Genomic DNA, 18,096 nt, shown 5'->3' with positions numbered 1-18,096 from the left:
TATTCGCTTGCTGAAATCTCTCTTCTTTTGATTGTCAGAAGTTTCACTTCTTGCAAATGATTGCTCTCTTTGGTTTTCAAGTATGGTTTTCAAAGAAAGGGAGAAGGGATATATAATACCTTTATTTGTTATTTCTGTTTACTAAAATAATCAAATAGATTTAAAAAAATAAAGAACTTTCCATGCAATTAGATAAGTAAGATGCATACAGAGATTGAAGTCGCTCCAAATTCATTATGATATCTTCAAACTTTTTGAGGGTCAATTTTAATGCAATATATTATAACTCAATTGAAAATTCTTGTAAGCAACACAAATATGTATTTGCATTTAAATATACAAACTAAACATAGATATTTTTTTTACCATATTTAAGTTTTTTTTAGTATTTTGATAGAAAGTCTTGATTATAATTCATTTGTGAATATAATAAAAAAGACAAAAAAAATGCATGAGAAAAAATTTTCTAAATCAATCTTAAAATTGCGATTATTTTAAATTAATCTCAAATATGATTTATTAAAAATATTTTTTATATTTATTTGTAAATTAATTCTATATTGATCGACAACAATTATATGACAATTATTATAACTATCATATAAAAATACAAACTTATTTAATATTACCTCGATTGAAAAGATATGTTATAGTTTTATTATAATTATTAAAAAAATATAATTTTAATTAATATTTACCGATCAAAAAGGTATGTTATAATTTTATGGTAATTATTAAAAAAATGTAACTTTAATTAATATCATATCGATTGAAAAGATATGTTATAATTTTATGGTAATTATAAAATAATTACACTTCTATTAATATTATACCAATCGAAAAATGGTAATTTAAAAAAAAAAGTGATAAAAAAACTATCTTGTGATCTTACAGCCATTATTATTATACAAATTATGAAGAATACAACCTCATAAGGTCGGATTTTAACTTAGAAAAAATATAATTTAGTCTGATATGAGTTCATATTGAACCTTACCTTCAATGTTAAAAATAATACCAAAATAGTTAAGATTTAAAATCCAAATGAAACCAACAATGATCCTCAAAATGAAATAGTTGCCTTAGACTTAATGGGCCCAACAAAATGCTGACATGGCATAACATCAGTATGACATTTGACAATCTTCACAAGCAGGGCCCCACACGTTAATACAAAATATCGCACTCTCCTTATTATCAACAAACCAAAAAACAAAGCAGGAACGTTTCTCAGGCCTCTCTCTCTCTCTAAAACTCTCTCTCTCTTCGATTATCGAAACCCTAACCCTAGCACCGATCCTCAAATCTAACACAATTCTCACTTGGGAAACGCCGATTCAGCTGCCGTTTCGCTTGATTATCGGAGAGGATAGCCATCCATCCGAGAGGTGTTTCTTTTTTGAAGCCATGAACAAGATTTTGATAGAGCTTATATTATGATGATAAGACGTCTAGGGTCGTGTTTTAATTGCATGGGGATTGACTTTGAGAAATGCCTGAGCTTCGTAAAGGGGTACGCCGAGGCCGAGCTGGTACTTTAGCTGCTACTGCTCCTCCTGCTGGTGCTCCTGCGACCAACCCCACCGTCGGACGGAACCGCGTGAAGACACGCGCTGCGATCGCGAGGGAGGAGGCGGCGGCTCAGAGGGAGAGGCCGAGGACGAGGTTAGCTGCGAAGAAATTGGAGCAGCAGGAACATCATCATCAAGAAGAGAAGGACAATCACCAACAACAACAGGTGATTGTGATATCGGAGAAGGATAATAGTCAATTGGAAAGAAAGGTAGAAAAGGGAAAACAAGGAATAAATAATAACAACAACAAAAAGATGGGCGATGATAGTGGTGGGTTGAGTGCTAATAAGGCTGTTGGCCAAGAAGAGGAGGGCAGCACGGCGCCATTTCCCGAGAGGGTATGCTTCTTGTTCGGTTCTGTAATTGGTTGTTTACGTGATTTTGTGAATTGGGTCGGCGTTATTACTATTGTTCTCTAATTGATATTGTTAAGGAAAAATTCGATCTTCCGTGTGTTGGGCTTCGAAAACTGAAAATTTGTGGATATGTAGTTGGTTAATGTGTGTAGATGGTGTTGGATTTTGGTATATTGTGCCTTGCATTTTCTTATTTGGGTGTTTTATTTGCAGGGTAAAATGTTATAAATTCCAATTAGTGGTATCTGCGTTCTTGTTGGTGTTTCATCCAAACTTTAGTTTTATTGTGGTTTAGTTTGAAGTTTTATTTATTTATTTCTGGCATTTCATCCTCATAAGTTTTTGAGGTATGTTTTGGATGGTATTTTGTCATTTGAAGGTTTCCAATGTGATTATGACAGTTTTCTCTGGTCAGAAGTGCTGCTCTTTCATTTTGTTTTGGAACAATTTATCGTGTTTCAGTGTCCTGATGTGGTTTGTAATTAAAATGGTTATCCACTGTTGGTTTTACAGATGAGATCTTGTTGTTTGTCATGGATCAGTGTAAGAATTAGATGATTCTTGGAACGTTTTGGTTCTGTCATGTCATCATATTTCAGATTGGAGTATTTTGATTCGTCTTCTATCTTTTGGGTTCTCATATTTTGCAAATATGTTAATGTTACTAGTTTTGTTAATCTTTATTTATTCCTTTTTTCAAGGTTCAAGTAGGAGGCTCACCTGTATATAAGATCGAGCGGAAGTTAGGTAAAGGTGGATTTGGTCAGGTATTTGTTGGTCGTCGTGTTCATGGTGGAACTGATCGCACATCAGGTCCTGGGGCCATGGAGGTAAAAGAAGTGTTAAGTGTTCTTTTCCATGTGAAGTAGATGATATTGGGATTTTTCTGTGTATATGATAAATCTGGTCTTCTTTCATTCTACTTATGTTTTTAGGTAGCACTGAAATTTGAGCACAGAAACAGCAAAGGCTGTAACTATGGCCCACCATATGAATGGCAAGTTTACAAGTAGGTGCCCTTTCCCCCTTGATCTTTTTATAGGATTTTTGATGTCAAGTTTTCACTAACTTCTAAATTGAGTTTACGTTCATTTCATTCTTATATTTGAAATTTTATGAACAGTACTCTTGGAGGTAGTCATGGAGTGCCGAAAGTACACTACAAAGGAAAGCAAGGAGACTATTATGTAATGGTATGAAACAACGCCATATCCTTTTATTCTGCATAATAACTTACTGCCATTTGTTTGACTTTTGTCCACAAATTTGCAGGTTATGGACATGTTAGGGCCTAGCCTATGGGATGTATGGAATAATTCGGGGCAGGCGTGAGTATCCATGCTTTTATGTTTAATTCCTTGTCCCTTTTCTTACATATATATGTGTGATCTGCTGTTGTTTGCTAGTGATCTTGAAATGTCATTTTTGGGTCCCATGAATCAATAAGTTGGCATGGTATTGTGGGATTTTGATAGGCTTATGCCCCATGGTTTTTCTTGCAAAATTGCGGAAGGTATTCAGGGCTCAACTTTGAGGCTTGCTATACTTAAGGCTTTCACCTCAGAATTTGGTGCTGTAATGAATATAAGTGTTCATGTAATTGAAGCTTATAGTCAATATTTATGTCAGTCATGAAAGCAGGTGTCTTGTGCTCTGCATATTTTCTGTCATAGTGTTTTTGTTAGAATATGAGATGATTTAATCTAGGGTTTCTATATCTTTCCGCAACTAAATCCCTTTTGGTAATATACTAGTGGAAATTTCTTTTAAATTTACACGACTAACAACCAATAGAATTTTCTTGAAAGTTCTATATCTATAAGATCTACCTCAATAAACTATCCTTTTATAAGCTCTAGTTGAAGATGTTGTACCAAATGGACCTTATGTGTATTCTTGTGCTCGCAAGTCTTTGTTTCTTGTTTGTTTGTGCAAACCAATTTGAATGAATCATTTGCTCTTATAGATTCAAGTGTAAAGGATTATATAGTTGATTATATTCAGAGTGCAACTAGTAGAATTTGAGCAAAAAAAAAAAAAACTGCTTGGTACTAGTCTGATATTATTTTATCGGGCAGGATACCTTATTTAGTCAGAATTGGAAGGGCAGGTGTACTAATATTCTAGTCTTTTCTATTGCCCATTCAGGAATTTTATGTCTTAGTTACTGTTTCTTCTCCATTTTCCTATTATACCATTTATTAATTTCAAAATTAGATATTTTAGACATCTTGCTTGTTTTTTAACTGGACTTTTTTCTTAGACTCCTTGTACTCATAAGCTTTGTTTCTTATTAATTTTGTATGTAGGATGAGCTCTGAGATGGTGGCTTGTATTGCAGTTGAAGCTTTGTCAATCCTAGAGAAAATGCACTCCCGCGGGTAAGTGATTTTTTTCACAGTTTTCTAAGAATAGGAATTTGGTGAAGATTTCATATACTAGTTGCCATTCTGTTTTAACCCTGTTTGATATCAGTTACGTACATGGAGATGTAAAGCCAGAGAACTTTTTACTTGGTCAGCCTAATACAGCTCAAGAGAAAAAGTTATTTCTTGTTGACCTTGGATTAGGCAAGTGAAATTTAATTTATGCTTATATTGCTCTTTATTTTGTCTTTTAAGCTCTTTTCTTACTGCTATAAATGCCTGATATTGCAGCAACAAAATGGAGAGACAGTGGTACTGGGCATCATGTTGAATATGATCAGCGTCCTGACATGTTTAGGTGAGTTAATTCTTGTTTAGTTGGGTTCTATTCTTTGGCCCTCCCCTAAACCTTTTGATGCTTTTGGGATAAATACAGAGAGGTTATGTGTTATTATTTTGAAAGCCACATCCTACTAATAGATGAGAAAAATGGGTCTGCACCAAGATTTACTTGAGAAGCTTGTTCATTAACTCTAGGCTTTGATGTAATGAGCTGGAACTTCAATACTGTTGTTAAGCCTTTACCTATTAGCTTCATTTTTTAAGATAACTGAACTTCGGATGAGCTTGTTCTCTATGATTGTTTCTGATTCTTTTGCTGTTTAATTTTTCCAGAGGTACTGTTCGATATGCTAGTGTTCATGCCCACTTGGGAAGAACTGCCAGTAGAAGAGATGATCTTGAATCCCTTGCATATACTCTCATCTTCTTACATAAAGGCAGGCTACCCTGGCAAGGCTATCAGGTACTAGTTATACAATACACAGCTGACTGAAAAATGAAAATTAGTATATATTTTGTTGAATGCTGTATCAAGTTTTATTTTTTTATTATAAATCACAGCTCTATATTCATGTTTCTTTTCTTCTACTCTGTTAGGGTGATAATAAATCATTCCTAGTTTGCAAAAAGAAGATGGCAACATCCCCAGAAATGCTCTGCTGCTTCTGCCCCCCACCTCTCAAACAATTTCTTGAGATTGTGGTAAACATGAAATTCGATGAGGAGCCCATCTATTCCAAACTAATATCATTATTTGAGGGTTTGCTTGGACCAAATCCAGCTGTACGGCCAATAAATACTGAGGGTGCTCAGAAGGTAATCTTCTTAATCTATACACATACTTGAGTTGTTGCTTATTGCGGGCTATAATTGGAACTCATCTGCTGTTGTAGATTATCTATCAAGTTGGCCAAAAACGGGGAAGATTGAATGTTGAGGAAGAAGACGATGGACAACCCAGGAAGAAGGTTCGACTAGGAGTTCCTGCTACACAGTGGATTTCTGTTTACAATGCTAGGCTTCCAATGAAGCAGAGGTAGAGCTTGTACTATATTTTTATATGTTAATTGCTTTGGCTATTTTTCTATTCTGCGTTCTGAATAATGGTGAGGTTTCAGAGCAAAGTATGTCTGGAATAGGATTTGGTCAATTTTAGGCCCAGTTTGTGATCTCTTGATTTTATAAGTGAGACAGCTAACAAGAAATAATAGTTTGGGATCAAAATAATAAGATAATTCTATGTCATAAGTTGTAACAGCTTCATTAATCTATCCCCTGTGATGAATTGCTTCCAGATAATGTTAGATCTTGATTTTTGCGCCATCTTGTGAACAAATTGAACCCTAGTTTGATTATATACATTGTAATTAGTTAACTACAGTCAAAGTTCAATTTCCTAGCAAAGAAAGATTTTCAAACTGATGGATATTATAGTAAGCGTGTCATGTGAAGGAAGAGCTCTGGTGTGCACCATGAAGCTTGATGTCTCACTGTATGGGCTGTATGCTTTGCAGGGTGCTTTCTGGATTGCCAATTTGGCTGAAGGTTGAACAACAATATAGACCATAATTGGCAATCTAATTTGAAGGCTTTTCTATTGAATATAGTTTACCATGTCTGGCAATTTAATTTGAAAACTATTCTATTGAATGAAATTTATTTATCATGCTGTTGCCTGATTACCTGTTTATTTGTTTTTATATTAGGTACCATTATAATGTTGCTGATGCAAGGTTGGCACAACATATTGAGAGAGGAATGGCTGATGGCCTGCTTATTAGTTGTGTGGCATCTTGTTCTAATCTTTGGGCGTTAATTATGGATGCTGGAACTGGTTTTACTAGCCAAGTTTATGAGCTGTCACCTTTCTTCTTACACAAGGTGAAATACTTTTGTTTCTCATAGTTATTCTTTCTTACATAACAATTCAATATCCAATGAAATTTGCACAACAATTAACAACTTTCTGTTCACAATTTGCAGGAATGGATCATGGAACAGTGGGAAAAGAACTTCTATATCAGTTCTATTGCTGGTGCTAACAACGGAAGTTCTCTTGTAGTAATGTCCAAAGGTGTGGTTTGAGTTGTTTATCTTATCTATTGATATACTTTGTTGCATGGAGAAAATGTGCCTACATAGTCTGCTGATGTATGTTTATCTTTGTTTATATTCAATGTAGTTTAGTAGTTTGTTTTTAGAAAAAAAAAAAATTGTTGCTTGGAAACGAAAGGAATTATTTTTATTGTCTTAGCAATTGAATTTACTAACACCAAGTTTTTTCCTTGTCGGATTGGACATTTTTAATAGTTCCTTCCAGATTGGCTATGGTTTTCTGGACAAATTTAGTGTTTTTCTGGGTTACATGATATAAATTTTGTAGGCGCACAGAGATATAACAATTACAAGATATCTATTTCAGCCTATTTCTTACATAGTTATGACATAATTTGTTTAGGCACACAGTATACTCAACAGTCTTATAAAGTGAGTGACTCCTTCCCCTTCAAGTGGATAAATAAGAAGTGGCGAGAAGGGTTTCATGTTACCTCAATGGCAACTGCTGGAACCCGATGGGGTGTTGTTATGTCTCGTAATGCTGGCTTTAGTGAACAGGTTAAATATCAGTTGTCTTGTTCTCTTTTTTTACTCTGGAATAGCTCTATATCACTCTCTAATTTGTGCTGGGCTTCCTTAGGTTGTGGAGCTAGATTTTCTCTATCCAAGTGAGGGTATACACAGACGATGGGATAGTGGTTATCGAATTACATCAACTGCTGCAACTTGCGATCAAGCAGCTCTTATCTTAAGTGTTCCCAGGCGCAAACCTGGTGATGAAACTCAAGAAACTTTACGTACTTCTCAATTCCCAAGTACACATGTTAAGGTAAAATAAACTTCTCAGTATTCCATGCTAATACTTGATGGTGTCTTCTTCAAATCAGTCTTAAAGGTGTTTATTTTATTAGTTACAGTAGAAAGAATCAAGATCCATCTCAGCTGCAGAACAGGAATTCTCATTTTCTGGCATCGCACAATTTCTGTACTTGCTACTTTAATTTAATTGTTCTTTATGTGATTGGTTCTAGCATATTCTCTCTAGTGAATATTTGAGAATCTGGACTAGGAACCCTGAATAGAGGATTTTGGTTGAAATTATGGATTCTTTACAGCAAAAATCATGTTTCAGATTTAAAAAAAAAAGATCTGCATCCGAAGATTTTCATTTCACTAGTTTATCTCGGTGGTCTGTTGAAATTGTGATTGGTGTTTAATTCTTTTCATGGAATCTATAATAAGCCTTAGATACAAAAATTATTTTCATAAATTTGCATTGAGAATGTATGTTAATGCGATGTGTTCTGCCTTTTATGTGCAGGAAAAATGGGCGAAGAATCTGTATCTTGCCTGTCTTTGCTACGGGCGGACTGTGTCTTAAAATCACCTATTGAAAGTGGTTGGAGGGGAAATTTATGTTTAGAAAGATTAGAAAAAGTGGCAGATGGTGGTGATCCCTTATTCCCCTCCAATCTTGCTCAAGCTGAAAAAAATGTTAGTAGGTGATTCAACTGAGAATTTTCATTCACATGTAATGTTATATTGTTATATACTTTTTTTTTATCCAACAAGTTTCTTTTTGTTTGAATCTTGAATTACCTTTTTTTTATATTATAGATAATGCCCAGAATTCAAAATAAAACGTGAAGGTAATTCTTCTTGTGCATAATTTTTATGGATTTTGGCTTCGAAAGTTATTTTTGTCCAATAATAATAAATGGGTGTATATAAAGTCTGATTGGCAAACTATAGCCAATTAAACTCAAGTCAATTGGGGTTTGAAAACGAGAGTTGCAATCCAGAAATTTTTGGCCTCCTGGAGAGGGTTTAAGGTTTATTCATTGGGGTTGTTTTGTTATTTGCTCATAAGGTACAAATACATTTGATTTGATCAGAAAGGGTTGCATTTGTGTCACTACAGGAATGCTCGGTTTAAATCTTTGATCCTTGGTTGTTCCAAATGGAACATGATCGATCCTTTGGTCATTCAATGTTTTATTTAAAACCCTGGACATGGAACACCTATTTCATTGCAAGAAGAAGTTTGTGTTTGTGTGGATCTTGAGAGAATGCACGTTTATTTTACTTGGAATGTTTGTTTTCAGTCCATGTATCAGGTGTCAAACCTGAAATATTATTTCAGTATTATTTATTTTTGTTCAAATTAAATGTCTTTTATTCGTAATTCAATTTAGGAATTGACTTGTCTGAACAGAACAAGTTACCATGAAACAAAAGAAGGCTCATAACAAATTAAATGTCTTTCAAGTTACTTATTTTCATTGATAGAACGATCATAATTTATATCAAAATGGGCAATCTTTGAATAAAATGGGTGTTTTATATTATTAATCATATAATAATATATTGTGATTTTTACTAATTATTTGTATGTGTAATGCTATTATATGAAATGTGCTAAGGTAGAAAATCAAATCTTAATTATCTCATAATAGGTTTGTAAATTGTATTGCCTTTTATTATCACGGATGCTAAGAGATCTAAATGGGGCCTAGATGAATAAAAACTATTTTTGTTAGATATGCTATTGGGATTTTGTTATTGGTTAACTCTTATTAACTTTTTAATAAAATTATGAGTATTCACTTTGAGTACATATTTGATGTGTGTTATTAACTGATCGAGTGATTTTGAATGAAAATAAAATAATATTTAATAACATAATAATACAATATATATGTAATCATTTATATATTAAAAAATATATACACGTAACATTGTTTTTAAGTTTTATATATTTACCTGTTTATTTTTGTTTTTCTCATTTTTTATTTCTTTTAAGCAAATATGGTTTCATTTACTTGCTAATGCAAAGTGTAGTATGCTAAGTTTGAACAAAATGAGACCATGTGAAAAATGCAATGAGATGTCAGGTTTCAACTTTGAGAAAACAGTATGCAATACACTTATGCATACTGTAGCTGTCTTGCCAAAGAAAAATGCTATGTGTCTCCATTTTTTAGTACACATATGATATATAATTATGTGATTAAGTGTTATTTTATTCCTAATTTAAAATCACACACAGATGTATATTTATGTGGGTATTTAAAATAATATGCATAGTTTTGTTGCTTGCGAAAAAATGTGAGAGTTGTAACATATTGGAATCATTCATCAGACAAACCATCTCTTCGTAAAGAATCTCTAGGATATTAAGTACTAAAAGAGAACCTTCAACAAGCAAGAAAAACTTTCCATCTCATTTGGTTCAGAAGTAAAGAACGAAGATTCCCTGTAACATTACATATATAATTAAAACCTTGATGTTCAATGTATTTACCTCCGCTCATCGTCTCTTCTTGTAAACCTTCTTCATCCACGGGGAACCTCTCAGCAACAAAATTTGATTCATTTTACTAATATGATTGACAGAAGAGAAGAAAAGCTTGTGGAAGTGATGGCAATGAGGGAGATACTAGAAATCAAGGCTAAGTGTTGCTGCTGGGAAGCCTGTTGTGGACGGTGTGCTCTGGCTTGTGTTCACATTCATAATCAAGATGAACAAATGCTCTTTCAACTTCTGGGAGTTTCTCAATCTTGTTCTGCAGGGTTTCTCCGATAGTGTGCGCTTCTTTTAAAGGTAATTCTTCAGGGAGCTCAATGTCAACCTTTTCCAAGAGAATTAATAGAGAAAAACAGAGAAAGATTCATTAGACATAATCAATAAAACCTAAGGAATGCAAGGTATGAGCTGCAAGATTAACCATATAACCAACCTCAACGAAAAAAAGTACGCCAAAAGTGTAGGCACGAACTGTGTCGATACGCTTGACTTTTGGGTGCCTTAAGACGAGATAAGTTAATTTCTGTAAGATTTCAGGAGAGGCCGATTCTCCCACAAGCGAAACTGCATCCATAAAGAAGCATAGTTTAAATGCAATAACAGGAAGCTAAGCGATTTCTTGTAGGGAGCTTCATGAGCTCATTATACTTGAGTAAACAATTAGAAAAAAAAAAAAAAAAAACACTACTAGTCAGTCATAGAACGAGGGAGAGTATAAAATGGGTGCTTCGAAAATGAACCAAAAGAAACTGAACAACTCAACCCAACATGGTAAAGCCTTCTAGAAATCTTAAGTATTCATTAAGAAATATTATAAAATTTGTTAAAACCCCTATAAATTATCAAACAGAACAAAATTTGTCAAAAAAGTTACAGATATAGTAAAAAAAATTTAAATGTTACTAAAAACACTAACACTGTCAAAAAATTCTAAAAGCCACCCAAAAAGCACAAACATTGCTAGAAAAGCTTTGTCATCACCAAAAATGTCACATACATTACAAAAATAGCACACAAAGTGTCGATATACCCTTGAAGACCTTTGTCAATGTCAAAAAGTGTCGATCTAACCATATAGCTCCTCATTATCATTGAAAACATGAAGGTAGCTCTATATAATCTTTTATCATTGAAAGTGTCAATCTATCTCTATATCACTTTGTCATCGTCAGAAACACAAATATAACTTTCAGAAAGAATCAATTTATCTTTCTTGTCGAAAAAATGCAGATCTACTTGTCTCTTCAATCTATCCTTAAAGATGTACAATGATAGCACGTGAAAGGAGGTCTTTGGTATAAATAAGTATGGTCTACTACTTCTATGTATCAATCTAACAAACTGTGGTCTCATAATCTTTTGGATTTGAACAATCCATCAGCAAACATAGGTTAGATGGAAAAAAAAAATGCTCTTTTCAATGGTTCCAATCGTCCTCTTAATAATCCGTAAAAAAGGAATAATGAGATATATCACCAGTGAGGATAAATGACTTAATATTAGAGATCTAACATATGTCATGTGGGAGCTCAATAATTCTATGATCATGGCTTGGTTAATTAATCTTGAAAAACTGTTTGGGATATTATCAAGGAAAATTACTTTAATCTTGAGAATGCCTATCAGGTCTTTTGAGATAAAAAACCAAGTAAAACATATGTGATAGAGCAATTCAGATGTGACTAGATATTACAATGCATTACAAAAACTCTAGCAGGAGCTTGACATGTTCTCTAAAGCCAATTGAGAAGATCTAGAAGAGAATGTGAAGTTCAGGAGGCACCTTGAGAAGAAGCACTTGTATGATTTTCTTATAGGTCTTAATAAAGACCTAGACGAAGTGTGAGGAAGAATTATAGGCCTAAGATTGTTCCCATCCATTGTTAGGACTCATATATGCTTATGACAGGAAGAAAAGAAAAAAAGAGGCCAAGACACAAGGCAGTAGTTGGGAGATGACAGATGACAACCAACAAATTAACGAAAGAGCAACAAACCAACACTCATCAAGTGAAGGCATAACAAGCAAGCAGCGCAGGATGGAAGAATGGTTGACCGAAGTTTTCATGAGTGAAATTAAGGAGGAAATTTAGATGGAGATGTGCTTGTTTGGGGCAAACTCATCAAAGATACCCTCTATGGTTCTCAAAAGCCTTGTTAATTCAGCTCCCCTTCCTCAGTTGTTGAATCATACCATCACCCGATTTTTACCTTAATATCTCACTTTCTTTACTCCAATATTTGTTGTCAGTGTGACTACGAGACCTACATTCGTGACATCAATGTGCGTCGATACTCTATTTTACGAATTGGCATGGTGAGGGGGGGAACGAAACATGTGGAGATGTCAGTGGAATCAGAGCTTGCAAAATCTGAAATGAGAAATATTACAAGTGAGGTTCGTGTTCAATATTTCAATTGTACCTCCCAAGAAAGCATCCTTCTTCTAGGGCAACTACACATAATTTTCCATTTTATTGGCTTTTATCCCACCACATTTGGATTTGGTGCAAGGAAAAGTATTCTATTCAATGATATAATAATTATAAGACAAGCAAAGTTAATTGGGATTTATCCTAAGGCGATAGGAATTTGTGTTTGGGAAAGAAAGTACTCAACACCAGTTTTACCATTTTTGTCCTGGGATGATACGTTCAAGTTTATTAATGATTTATGGTTACAACATGGTAATGGTTTGCAATCAATCTTTGAACAATGAGATTCTTTATTCCAGGCTAACAACGTTGAGAATGAGCCTTTGGTTGAAGCTAAGTTCTAGATGAAAGTTATCCAAATGGTTGTTGAGAGTGCAAAAGTTGTTGGAGCTAGTGTTAGGCACGGAAGCAGTGGTGATAAGATGCCAGTGTTCGAGAATTGTGGGACGAATATGACCAAGTTACTGAAAGAAAATAAATTGGGTCCTGTTATTAGAAGACTTTCATAGACACATGTATTCTGAATTTGGGGTTGTCGAACTAAGAAAAATCAATTTCCCACAGGAGAATTTGTTTGTGTGATGAAATGGGAAACTTCAGTGCAGAGGCATGATCTAAGATTCCGAAAACGTATGCAATATATAGAAAACAAAGAAGTAATGGAGTCTGAAGTTGATCCAAAGTGGGATTTTAGTGTTATTTTTGCTTACCAAATGCCTCCCATAGTGCCGAAAGGAGATGATGCTTTAGAGAAAAAATTGAAGAAATTGAGACATGTTTTTCCCTTATTCACCTTGAGTACAAGGTAGTTCTCGTTCGGCGAGATATTGTTATGACTCATATATGCTTATGGCAGGAAGAAAAGAAGAAAAGAGACCAAGACACAGGGCAACAACTGGGAGATGATAGATGACAACCAACAAATTAATGGAAGAGTAACAAACCAATACTCATCAAATGAAGGCAGAGCAAGCAAACAACACAGGGTGGAACAAACTGTGGGGACCATTGGGACTTCTAGAGTTGAGTTGGCAGAGCATAATTGAAAGGCAATTTGGAAGAGGAGTGCAATGAAATAGGCTTGGAGAGAGAAAAGCAAATTAGAGAAGAATTTTGAAAAAAGGAAGAGATTTGAGGGAGAGAAACTAGCTTCTCAAAAGCTGGCTTATAGATTATATTTTGGTTGTTGATTTTTCTGTTATTCTCTTAAACTTTTGTGAATGTTTTGTAGATGATGCTAGTTTGAGTTCCACTCCAAAACCTCATCAGTTTCTTGGCCGTTTGAGAGCAGCAGCAACTTTAGTTGAGTCAGTCTACTCTAGGTCTGTATCATCTATCAACAAAACATTATCAAAAGTGCAATAATAAGAAGATAAATTATGTTATATGCTTAGACGACTGGTGATACAACCATTGTTACAAAACTGGACACGCTTGTGACACTTGGGAAATTCATAGAAACCAACAAATTGGAAGTTGTGGGATTTGAATAAGAGTAGGAGTTTTCAAGCTTATGCCAAGAAAAAATCCTAGAGAACAAGGACCAACAATAAGACAATGGGTGTATTCTCTAACAAGGCTCAAATAGAATAACTTCAAAAGATTTTGAACCAATCAATAAGTACTGGTTCAAATCTAGCAAACTACACTCTTATTTACAAAGGGGCTACTCTTCATATTCAGACTCCGCATACATGGATCTTTTTGACTCAAGGGCATCTAATCACATAACAGTTAATCCATCGTTGTTTTACTCACACTTCTCATATCTCGAGAATTATCGAGTTAAAATAGCCAATGGTACTTTCTCCTTGATAGTTGGTAAAGGCTTAATTTGCCTATCAAATACTATTATTTTCCACTCAGTATTGCATGTCTCAAACATGCAATTTCGTGTCCCTTAGTAAATTGACTTAGGAACTTAAATGTATTGTTAAATTTTCTACAACTAAGTGTGAAATCTAGGAGCAGGAATGGAGGATGATGATCAATAATGCTAGGGAGATGGTTGACTCAAATTCTTTATGGATGACGTAAGTGTGGAGAAACAAAATTATGCAACCAAGAAAGAAACTTTTTATATTTTCACTAATAATAAAATAATGCTATGACACCATAGGTAAGACCACCCCAATTAATATAAGCTTAAACATTTTTTAAACAAATCTTTTTAAGAATAAAAGCCCAAGTTTTCTCTCTTGTGAAGTTTGTCAATTAGCAAATCATACTTGCACCTCATTTCATGTTAAATTGTATACAAAATCTCATTCATTCTCACTAATTCATAATGATATTTGGGGCCTATATGACATAAAAATATTTTCAATACACGGTGGTTTATTACCTTTATCAATAACCATACTAAAATCTATTGGGTTTATCTTCTCAAAGACTATTGGGTTTATCTCTTCAAAGAAAAATCTGAGATGGTAAAAACATTCTATTCAATGGACAAACAAAACAGTTTCAAATTGCCGTTAAAAGTCTTGAAAACTAACAATGTAAAAAAAATACTTTCATTCAATTCTTGGGGTTTATCTAACAACTCATTGAATTATCCATCAAAGTTCCTATTAACAAAATGGTGTCGAGGAAAGGAAAAATTGACACCTCTTTAAGGTAGCTAAAGCTCTAATGTTTAATATACACGTTCCAAAATATCTGATAATGAAGCAGTTCTAACTGCCTCGTATCTCATGAATAGAATGCTCTCAAGAGTCATTACGTTCCACTCACCAATTTTGATTCTCCAAAAAGTATGTCCCATCTTTCGGTTTTGTGTTTACAACTTCGTAAATATCCATGGTCAAATCCATTCAAAACTGGATTCAAAGCCGTATAAGTGTCTTTTTGTTGAATTTATAGGGGTAAGACAGAACATTCTTTTTATCTCCTTTTGAAGTTACATGGATCGACAAATTATTAGATCAAAGAGAATTGACTGAAGAAGGTACCTGCATTTTCCATGACAGTTTCAGACCAATTTGAAATTGTGTAAACAGCAAGGAGAATGGCACCAGCAGGGTCAATCCACCAGTAGAATCTATCACCAAGAACAGCTGCAAGCAATCCTACTACATTTGTTATCACATCAAAATAATGATCCTGGCCATCAAATATAAACAAGTTAAAACTACTGATTCAAAGAGAAGGAAGATTCCAAAATGCTACTAATATTGAAAAGGTAGAGCCAAAAAACCTTTGCATAGGCGCGGACAATCTTGTTTCCAGAGTTTTTGCAGTATAGCCACAGGGCTAATTTTACCACTGTAGCACCAAGCATAATTGAGTACAGCCATTCCAATTGCACCTTGCTCATCTTTTCAGATGCTTTGTCTTTAATGAGCTTTTCTACAGCCTCGACCAAAATCTGGAAACCTACAATTTCATTTTTATTTAAGGAAATCTATGCCAGAGGCTTTGAATAGTTCATGATTTTGCTCAAGAGAAGTTGACATACCAAGAGTAGCCATTACGGCAGCAAAGATGATTATGCCTACGGGCTGCACCCTCAATTTTCCAATAGGGTACTTGTAAATATTAATGTTTTTCATTGCCAAATGAGTGAACCAAAGTATGCCGCCAGCCATGAGATCAAGCAAAGAATCCAGTGTTGATGCAGCAATGGCGATGGATCCACTCTTTATAGTGGCATAGATCTGCAAATCATGCATATTGTTATATCAACACATCAAATCTGCCCACTGAATTATACAAACCAATATAACATGGCAATTCGACTTTTTGAGGCTTTAACATTTCCTTTCCCTTCTGTTCTTCTTGAAAATTTTAATTTTAACAACCATTAAGGAGCAAGGACATTTCAAAAGTTAATGTACCTTAAAGAATGATCAGAAAAAAGGGTCCATTCAACAGTTGGAAAATCAGTCTCTTCCTCCAAAATGTAATTGGCAGAAATATCTTCTATATAATTTAACAGGACTACTTTTAAATTTCTTTTTCCAGAGCAATACAAATCTAACCAAAGAGGAACAAGTTATGATTCATCATAAAAAATATCCGTTTAACATGTCTCCAAAAGGGTGATTGCTGTGATAAGTTACCTTACATGCCAGCAGAACAACATTTGCATAATTAGAGATTTTCATTGCTCTTTCAGCTGCGGCTTCCCCATGATTTTCCTCGATCAAGTCATCGGATCCAATCAAAGAATCAACTTCCTCAAAGGATTTCAGGGTCTCAAATTGTTTTTCATAGTATTCCTTCTCTCCTGCAAAAATACAACTTGTCAATTGCAAGCAATAGTATTCAGGAATCTCTAAACGCGCTACCCACTTCACGATAACACTCTGTAACATCATTCAACCACTTTGTTTTCATATCTGAAATATTGTCAAGGAAGAGAAAATCAGTTCAAATTTTCCCATTTCTCTTTCGAGCTTAAAGAAGAAGAAGAAAAAGAACCCATATCCATTGAAGTAATTGCTTGTTTTAGGCTTAATTAAGAAAACAACCCACTATTGCAGCCCTCAATCAAATCAAACATTTATAAAATTTTCAAACCAAACACAAAATGAGACATTTCTTACAGATTCCATCTAAATAAGCTACACCCTTTTATCAAAATCAATAATATCAAAAACAGAAAATGTTGGTGAAACAAATTGAAATTTCTTGTTTGATAGGAAATATGAGATTAGATAAATAAAAAAATAAAACAAAGAATTTTCACTTGCTTAGCACCATAAGGATATAAAAAATCACAAATTTACTAGATTAAACACAAACCTCTTTTTTTAAAAAAAAAAAACAAAACAAAACAAACTCGATTAAAAAATTTTTGTATAATGCACTCCTCTTATGCAAAACTCAATAAAGCATGCCCATACGGACATACCGATTGACACCATAAAAGCATCTATATATACAAATATAGACGTACTTATAAGAACATTCATTGACATACATGTGTACATCATGTATGCATGCATGTACCACATCGCCGAAAAAACAAAAAATATATATATATATTGCCACCATTTTCTCCCTTTTGGTTCATTTTCCCACCAACCAAACACTACCCACCTGCACTTAAGCCTCTGGTTTTGGACGTGTCGATGTCAAAGGGAGCGTCCTTATCAACTCCACACAGTACCTTTTCCGGTAACCGGGAAACAAACTCAGTTCTGAGCGTGCTGACCGAGTTTCGTCGACTCAGTAATCCGCTCCGCTTTCTCTCCCCATTCTGCTTCTTCAAAAATGGCGTGTTTGCGTCCGAACACCCTTGGCCCTCCATTCTTCACGGCGTGGATCCGCTCTCTATCTCTGAGTCTCTCTTTGTGGCTTGAGATTTTCAGGGATGAAGAATTTGTTTTCGTTTTTAAAAGCCGAAAATGGTTGTGAAATGAAATGATTATCATATGGAAGTTTGGCAGTTTCTCATTCTGGCAGTTTCCTTGCCAATTGAAGTAATGAAGTGATAAATTTGATGTAGCCTTAAATTTTAATTTTTATTATTTATTATTAAATTTCTGAAAGAGGATAATTAAATAAATAAAATGTCCTCATATTAAGTGAACGAGAAAAAACAAATTATTTATTAATTTTGATATATATTATATTTATAAATAATTTTTTTTGGTATTTTTAATGAGATCTAAAAATATATGTTAAGATAATTAAATATTTATTAATTTT

The 18,096-nt window shown here is 34.1% G+C and overlaps 2 protein-coding genes across 5 annotated transcripts; one reads left to right on the top strand and one right to left on the bottom strand.

Annotated features, from left to right (window-relative positions):
- The first annotated feature begins 1,205 nt into the window (after positions 1–1,205).
- LOC123208519 (casein kinase 1-like protein HD16) lies at positions 1,206–8,865 on the top strand. 3 transcript variants are annotated; one of them, XR_006500797.1, is made up of 18 exons: positions 1,206–1,912; positions 2,632–2,760; positions 2,866–2,939; positions 3,054–3,123; positions 3,203–3,258; positions 4,240–4,311; positions 4,406–4,500; positions 4,588–4,654; positions 4,972–5,101; positions 5,236–5,454; positions 5,532–5,674; positions 6,345–6,519; positions 6,622–6,712; positions 7,097–7,254; positions 7,337–7,525; positions 8,018–8,190; positions 8,314–8,345; positions 8,618–8,865. XR_006500797.1 is itself a non-coding variant. In XM_044626053.1 (16 exons), the coding sequence occupies exons 1-16, from the start codon at positions 1,493–1,495 to the stop codon at positions 8,075–8,077; spliced, it is 2,148 nt and encodes a 715-aa protein (XP_044481988.1). In that variant the 5' UTR covers positions 1,206–1,492; the 3' UTR covers positions 8,078–8,284. The 3 variants fall into 3 exon arrangements, 1 of the variants encoding a protein (XP_044481988.1); XR_006500796.1 differs by having other exon boundaries at positions 8,314–8,865; XM_044626053.1 differs by lacking the exons at positions 8,314–8,345; positions 8,618–8,865 and having other exon boundaries at positions 8,018–8,284.
- A 983-nt stretch (positions 8,866–9,848) lies between these two features.
- LOC123209602 (metal tolerance protein 4-like) lies at positions 9,849–17,797 on the bottom strand. 2 transcript variants are annotated; one of them, XM_044627709.1, is made up of 8 exons: positions 17,485–17,797; positions 16,503–16,669; positions 15,899–16,097; positions 15,638–15,816; positions 15,393–15,543; positions 10,437–10,567; positions 10,137–10,328; positions 9,849–10,047 (listed from the first exon to the last, which is right to left on the bottom strand). In XM_044627709.1, the coding sequence occupies exons 1-7, from the start codon at positions 17,693–17,695 to the stop codon at positions 10,149–10,151; spliced, it is 1,218 nt and encodes a 405-aa protein (XP_044483644.1). In that variant the 5' UTR covers positions 17,696–17,797; the 3' UTR covers positions 9,849–10,047; positions 10,137–10,148. The 2 variants fall into 2 exon arrangements, with proteins under 2 accessions (XP_044483644.1, XP_044483643.1); XM_044627708.1 differs by having other exon boundaries at positions 9,849–10,328.
- Positions 17,798–18,096: the final 299 nt, after the last annotated feature.

Source organism: Mangifera indica, chromosome 2 (assembly GCF_011075055.1).
Source record: "Mangifera indica cultivar Alphonso chromosome 2, CATAS_Mindica_2.1, whole genome shotgun sequence".
Lineage (NCBI taxonomy): Eukaryota > Viridiplantae > Streptophyta > Magnoliopsida > Sapindales > Anacardiaceae > Mangifera > Mangifera indica.
The sequence above is the reverse complement of the archived record's forward strand: the minus strand, read 5'-3'. Positions and strand labels throughout refer to the sequence as shown.